The 7,694-nt window shown below is 37.5% G+C and overlaps 1 protein-coding gene across 1 annotated transcript; it reads left to right on the top strand.

Annotated features, from left to right (window-relative positions):
- Positions 1–160: 160 nt before the first annotated feature.
- Positions 161–5,210, top strand: LOC149679148 (uncharacterized). The gene is made up of 4 exons (XM_089834792.1): positions 161–1,140; positions 1,238–1,504; positions 2,805–2,879; positions 4,132–5,210. The coding sequence occupies exons 2-4, from the start codon at positions 1,259–1,261 to the stop codon at positions 4,237–4,239; spliced, it is 429 nt and encodes a 142-aa protein (XP_089690918.1). The 5' UTR covers positions 161–1,140; positions 1,238–1,258; the 3' UTR covers positions 4,240–5,210.
- The last annotated feature ends 2,484 nt before the right edge of the window (positions 5,211–7,694 follow it).

Here is a 7,694-nt window from a genome sequence, read left to right as displayed (position 1 = left end):
ATATTGGACTACTATCGAGCCCATATTGGACTAATATCGAGCCCATATTGGACTAATATTAAGCCCATATTGGACTAATATCAAGCCCATATTGGACTAATATCGAGCCCATATTGGACTAATATCGAGCCCATATTGGACTAATATCGAGCCCATATTGGACTAATATCGAGCCCATATTGGACTAATATTGAGCCCATATTGGACTAATATCGAGCCCATATTGGACTAATATCGAGCCCACATTGGACTAATATCGAGCCCATATTGGACTAATATCGAGCCCATATTGGTGTAATACCTAACCTACATTGGACAAATGTCGAACAATATTGGGCTCATTTGAAGCCAATATGGATGCTAGATTCATTACTATGCTATGGAGAGGTTCTGTTCTCGACATATCCATCTTTCTGAGTGTGTGTGTTTGTGCCTGTCTGCCTGTTGTTACACCCCAAGGGATTGCTTTCGTAGTTTCCTAATCTGAACAAAAGTGTTCTCAATTTCCGGACCGTATTCACAGTTAACGGAATTGTGGAATATTGGAAAACTGTATAACCGCAGATACACTGACCACTATTCTCTTTTCTGTCATCCCCAATCTAACTACACCATTTTCTGATCTTGTAGACACTCGCGAAAGAGGCATATTCTAGGAGTCGAACGTCAATAATAGCTAGGTTCAAATGATAATAGGGAAAACCTCTCTTAAAAACGATACAACTAAAAGTATGATAAGTAACTCTCGATAAAAATAAATAATATCAAATAATTTTAATAAAATATTTGTGAAAAACCTATCTTAACCAAAACATCTATAGTCAAAGTTTATATAGGACGAGCAAGGAAGATTGGGTCACTGGATACATTTCAAAGTTTATATAAAGCGAGTAATTAAGACATGAAGTTCTTTCCAAAGTTAATGTACGACGAGTAATGATATCGTTAGTCAAAAAAACAGAATAAAGAAGTCGTTTTGAGGTAAATAACCAAAAGATGTTTCTAGCGTGACTAACTGAAATATTGTAGGGGGAGTGGATTTTTACCTCTCTGGGGAGAGGCTTTGTATCTACGTGTCTGTATTTTGTTTTAACTTTTGCAATTGCTTATCAATAAAGAGAAATGATTGATGTGAAATAGGTAAATATTTATGAAGGTGATCCTCAAATATCATTTCGCTCCCCCTTTTTACCTTCACCCATTTATATTACACTAACCCCTCTTTGTTCGAGTCTAGGGTGTTTATGTTGAGATATGGATGAGTTTCGCACCAAGAATCGAAGGCATGCATTTTTGGATTATAGCTACCATTTTTGGAACCTTACATCACTTCCCATCCAAATTTGGACTACTTGTGCAATTTTGGATAGTTTTAGCACCAAGAATCGAAAGCATCGAATTTTGGATTAAAGCCACCATTTTTGGACCCTTACATCACTTGCCATCCAAATTTGGATTACTTTGTGCAAATTTGGACAGTCATTGGACTCATTTTTCTAACAGTGTATGCCTTAAAAGAAGAATGAGTTTATAAAATGAGGACTACTACGCCGACTTTGGTTTAGTGTCGTCTGCTAAACACCTCTCTCTTACCCTTTACCTCCCTCAGCCTGTTAGAATTCAACCAATCGCATAGGGGTAAGAGGTTCTGGCTAGCAGACGCCCCTAAACCAATGGCGGGTGGCACAGTAGTCCTTGATTGTTTTTAAGACTAATTAATTGCTAATTATTTTGTAATAGAGAGATCGTTTATTTTTATTTTAATTTTAATATTTTTACTTTTATATTTTGAAAAAAGACTCTTCTTTTGAGGTATGGTGTTGTGTTAGCTAAACTTTCCCTTTAAACATAAATGTACACATGTTGCGATAGTTAATAACACTAATTTGTCTGTCTGTCTGTTAATAACACTGACACCTAACCTTTCAAAACATGATTAGTAACTGTTTCAGTGTGGCCAGGGCTTGAACCTGGAAAAAGCAAAGCGACGGTCACGTGGTTCCCCTACAAGTTGACTTTCGTTTAGGAACGTCAACTTAGAGGGGATCCACGTGACCGGCCCTCCGCTTTTAAGTATTTGTCTATAAAACAAAGATCTTATGTGGGCACTTTGATAAACAATACCATAAATAACATAACTACCATAAGGACATCATCTCTCTAAGGGCCCAAGCGCATCTATTAGCAAAAACATCTAGTTATGGTAGATGTGACCATGTGACGTAGATTTTGTATAGGGGCTCCTTCCGAATTTTTCGTCAAATTCGCGGGGATAGAAAAATAATTTTCAAAATTAGCCACGACCGATATCTATTCCTAAGCCGGTCGATATCTATTCCTAAGCCGGTCGTGGTCTAGACGCGAGCTCTGAGATAACGCTCCCAAGCGGTTGGGAATCAAACTAAAACACACGGGTAGGCGAGAGATTAAGGACTGAGAGGAAAAAATAAGTAAGAGAATTTCCAGAACCCCCCCCCCCCAGCTCTCTCAGACACAAGAGGAAAATTTGCGCTTAGTAAAAATCACGAAGAGCTGTCTTGAGAAATGCGGGTTACTCTGCAGCGAATGCGCTCGGTCTCTGTTTAGGCTATACAATTATTATACCACTTGAGATGAGACGGATGGCTGACCAAATCGGACATACATACACTTCAACCGTAACATAGAATCTTGGGCCCTTAGAGAGGGAGATGATGTCCTTATGTAACTACTCAAAATTAAATTTTCCTTCAACTTAAAATTATTTCTTTAATTTCATATAGATCAATTATTTTTTTTCTAATATTAAATGTACATAATTGTAGGCGCATAGTGGAGAATTTGATTCTCTCAGTGCACTCAAGGAACTGTATGTTTATGCTGCGAAATATAACGACGAAGTAAGGAAATTTTCATTCAAATTTGTTTTCAATGTATTAACAGTCCAGTGGTGTGCTAGTACTCATTAAGTTCGAGTACTCGGTTGAATACTCGGTATTTCAACATACTCGAGAAGGGTTAGAGTAGTTTTTAACTTCTTAAATACTCGAAACCAAGGCTTAATTGTAACTTTAGCAGACGATGTGCTCATGAGCATTTATTTTGAAATATTTACTAGACAAATAAATTATTGGGACTCGATTAATGCTGGACGCGTTAATGTTTGGGACTCGATTAATGCTGGACGCGTTAATGTTTGGGACTCGATTAATGCTCGACAAGCGAATATTTGGGACTCGATTAATGCTCGACAAGCAAATATTTGGGACTCGATTAATGCTCGAGGCGTAAATATTTGGAACTCGATTAATGCTCGACACGTAAATATTTGGGAATCGATTAATGCTCGACACGTAAATATTTGGGAATCGATTAATGCTCGACACGTAAATATTTGGGAATCGATTAATGCTCGACACGTAAATATTTGGGAATCGATTAATGCTCGACACGTAAATATTTGGGAATCGATTAATGCTCGACACGTAAATATTTGGGAATCGATTAATGCTCGACACGTAAATATTTGGGAATCGATTAATGCTCGACACGTAAGTATTTGGGACTCGATTAATGCTCGACACGTAAATATTTGGGACTCGATTAATGCTCGACACGTAAATATTTGGGACTCGATTAATGCTCGACACGTAAATATTTGGGAATCGATTAATGCTCGACACGTAAATATTTGGGAATCGATTAATGCTCGACACGTAAATATTTGGGACTCGATTAATGCTCGACACGTAAATATTTGGGAATCGATTAATGCTCGACACGTAAATATTTGGGAATCGATTAATGCTCGACACGTAAATATTTGGGAATCGATTAATGCTCGACACGTAAATATTTGGGAATCGATTAATGCTCGAGGCGTAAATATTTCGGACTCGATTAATGCTCGAGGCGTAAATATTTGGGACTCGATTAATGCTCGAGGCGTAAATATTTGGGACTCGATTAATACTCTACACGTAAATGTTTGGGACTCGATGTATAGTCAATTAAAAAATTACCTAATCTAAATATTCGAAAAAGAATCCTTGATACTCGTCTTGATATGAAATTTTTTTTATGATCGGACTGGCACACCACTGATTAACACACGATCTTGATTTCTGATTCTGTCTTTAATTTCTTTGTCAGTTACTGGAAGCGCTGGAACAAGACCCCTATTGCGTCAAAATGCACTTATCGGCTAAATTAGAATCGGTAGCATCTACCCTGGAAGGCGAAGAGACTTCGCTTTGCTGATATACGATGAACATTTTATAGAAATTAACAACCGGTTTTTAAAGAAGATAATTTTAATTTTAAAAGTGCCAAACATTATTCGAAATGCGTGCATGGCAACTTTTGAATTTTATTAAAGTAATAAACTATAAAACGAGCAAAAAGGGTTTTAAAAAAATGTGCCTATGCATAAAAGAAATCCGAATGTAGAAATCACTCTACCGGTAACAAAAAGTATGCAATTTTTATTTCTTGACCACTTTTTTTTAAGTAATTAATTAATTTTAGAGTTTGAAGAGTGTTAAATAAATGATCATTCCTTTCGTGGGTCATGAACAAATACAAATAGGTTCAATTCTTAATAACTCTCCGTAACATTTTTCAAAGCAGTTTTTAATTTTTTTTGAGAAACGTGAACCGAAAGTTTAATTGATATGAAATATAAAACCAAAGAATTTACTGTATCGCTTATTATGTAATATTTAAATTTATTTTCTCTCTTTTTTTTAAACTAACTCTATATGGAAATTTTAAGTGCAAAATGTACTTAAAACGTTTTTAATTTGATTATTAATTAATCTGATATTTTTTCCCCAAGCGTACGAGAGAATTTGTTAAAATTTAATTTAACAAAAGTATTTTAACAGCGATTTTTTTTTTTCGTTTTTCGGGCACGAATAACTGTGATACACGACTTCCTACGAATTTGAGAGATATGAACATTTTTTCAGAGACAAACCTAAAGTGTTTTTATATTAATTTATGCAAAAATTTGGCTAGTTTCGAAAAAGCGCGAGTGAAAAGTGCGGTCGCGCGTAAATATGTAAATAGTGAATATTCGTTAACGTTACAAGATACTGTTCGCGTTCATTTTTGTTTTTTTCAAAACGAGGGAAAAAATTAACATTTAGATACTCGAGGTGTTCAAAGTCATAATGTCGCCTCTTTGTGACTAGCGTATTTTTTTATAAATAAAAGTTTTCAAATAATTTCTGAAAGTTTTCCTATGAAAGGGGGTGGAACAATTACCTGTTCTGCCTTCACAAACAAGTTTCCCCCCTCCGCTTAAGACTTGCACGAATTCCAAAATCAATCCGTTTCCGCCACTGACTAATTAAAGAAAAGCGCCGGTCACGTGGTTCCCCTACAAATTGACTTTCCTTGTCCTAGACATTTTAAGATTGGAACGTGTATTAAGAATCCTAGACAAACTATTTCTAGGCGGATCTCTCGCCTTTTTGTGGCGGAAATTTCAACTCCCCACAAATAGTGTGGCGTTGCGTCTTGCAAGTGTTTTAATTCTCTATTAATTGACCTCTCTGCATCCTACAAACACTTTTTTTCATTAAATAATAAGGAAAAAATCCATCTATATTTATATAAATCAAAGTGCTGACTGACTGACTAATAATATATAAGTTCAGCTAGCTAATTGGACCAAGTCATCTTGCGACTTATTGCCACTTATCTAACGCCTTTACAATGCATAGACGGGTGGTGGCTAGCCTCTATGCCACAGCTAGCCTACAGCGCCCTATACTAACTATTACCGTTAACCTCTGCAAGTTTTGATGGAAAGGAGAAACCGGGTTAGACCGCGGAGGAAAACTCCTTTAACAAGCGGGGAGAGAACTTGCAAACTCTACGCAGAAGGATTTCTTCCCAGATTTTTCACCCGGTGCCACAGTCCGGGATTGAACCCGGGATCCTCTTGCTGCGAGGGGAAAGCGCTAACCGCTACGCCACCCCACCTTAATCAACGCCCAGCCCAAACCACTTTCCTTAGAAGACTGAAAATTTGCAGGTACGTTACTCATAAGTAGTAAGCGCGTACTAAGAAAGGTTTTTCCTATCCGCCACTATCTTAATAAATGGCGCCCAGAAAATCCGCAGAAATGTAAGAAAATCTTCTCTATATGCAACAAAGTCCGCGCGTTTCAACCGATTTCGCAAATATTTAGTACAATGGTTTCCTTTAATCTATAAACGGGCTGAATGGTCTTTTGGGTTCGATTTGTTGCCATATTTTTAAATGGTGGCCAGAAATTTAAAAATCCTTCTTTATGGAATAATGTCCCCGTGAAAAGCAATATAAAATTTCCTGACGGGCTGACGGGCAACACCGAGTGCCTTCGCTCCTAGGGTGCTACAAAAATATTAATTCTCAGTAAAATCTACCCATTCTCTATATAAAACGTCTCTAGTTGGGTTCGAACCAGGGTACTGACCGAGCTCGACGCTTTAACTTCAAATGGTTTGTAATATTTTAGTTCACCTCGCCGCGTGTATAGGCGCCACCAGCGTTAGGTCACCACAGTAAAATTTGTGTTCCCCTCGATTCGATCAGTTATAGCCCTGTGTGACTGTCAACTTGTCAAGGAGTAGCGTCACGGAGAGGTATTACATTGGACGTGTGTGTGTCTGTAACCGCGTTCGAAGTTGGCAAATCGGAGCAAACATGTTCGCTTCTACTCTCCCAGCGTTTTGATTAAGAAGTACGCGGCGATCGTGTAGGGTTACGAGAAACGTTAGCCTCCCAATCAGTCTGGAAAATAGCACACTTCCTCTGGTCTAAAACCAGTTTATTAATTGCTTGGACTAGTTTTTAAATTCAAGAAGTGGGGGTTACTGGTCCTCAGGACCAGTTTAATAATTGCAAATCTATAGGAGAACAAAGGCTGGGATCAGGCCGGACACCAGTTTATTATTTCGGACACTGGGGGGGGGGTCACTGGTCCCAAGGACTAGTTTAAAAAATATCCTTATTTCCCAATCACCTTAAATACCCTAAATTTACAATTATTTTTAGAGGTATACGCTTGAATTCAAACGTCAATAATAGCTATGTTTTTAAAATCATTTTAGAAATATAAATTCTTAAAACGTTTTAACTAGAATTAAGGTAATTTAATGACGATTGAAATAAATAATATCAATTATATTTATTTAATTATTCAAGAAAAACCTCCTAACTGCGTCTCGTCTCTGAGAGGTTTATTTCGGTTTCCCAACTTGTTCTAAAATGACCTTGTATTGCACCTCATACTGCGATTGGTTCGCGGGCTTGTATTGGCGCTCCTCTTAAAAATCAGACTCCATATTCCCAAGGAGATATTCCATAAATTGGCCAACCGCTGCTTTTTTACTGTTAATAAAATAACTTTGTGGACCGTTTTCAACCCTTCTGAAATTCCAGGAAAGGGCGAATTGGACTTTCAACATCACTAATCTTAATGTAAATAGGGGTTTTACCGTTTTAGGGAAGGAGTGGGGGAAAATCTACACTTTTTTAAGTGGGAAGGGGTCATAAAATAGTAGTACTATCTGTCTTGGGCGGGAATTGGGCGGTTTTCTGTAAAAAAACAAGATTGTGTTATGACCGCGGGCGGTAATTTGGGCTGGTATCTGCTTGGGTTGTGCAAAATCTTCTAATCTAATCTAGCAACTCTGCGGGTTAGAAAAGACGGGGTATTCGA

This window comes from Phalangium opilio, unplaced genomic scaffold (assembly GCF_054372755.1).
Source record: "Phalangium opilio isolate 3A_F unplaced genomic scaffold, DU_Popi_V2 ptg000041l_1, whole genome shotgun sequence".
Taxonomy (NCBI): Eukaryota; Metazoa; Arthropoda; class Arachnida; order Opiliones; family Phalangiidae; genus Phalangium; species Phalangium opilio.
This window is presented reverse-complemented; position numbering and strand designations above follow the sequence as displayed.

Bases quoted from the DNA above. Each gene is read 5' to 3' on its own strand.
- LOC149679148 (XM_089834792.1), top strand. From the start codon at position 1,259: ATGAGTTTCGCACCAAGAATCGAAGGCATGCATTTTTGGATTATAGCT. The intron at 1,505-2,804 runs GTATGCCTTAAA...ACATAATTGTAG, and splicing joins GGACTCATTTTTCTAACAGT to GCGCATAGTGGAGAATTTGA. The intron at 2,880-4,131 runs GTAAGGAAATTT...TTTCTTTGTCAG, and splicing joins CTGCGAAATATAACGACGAA to TTACTGGAAGCGCTGGAACA.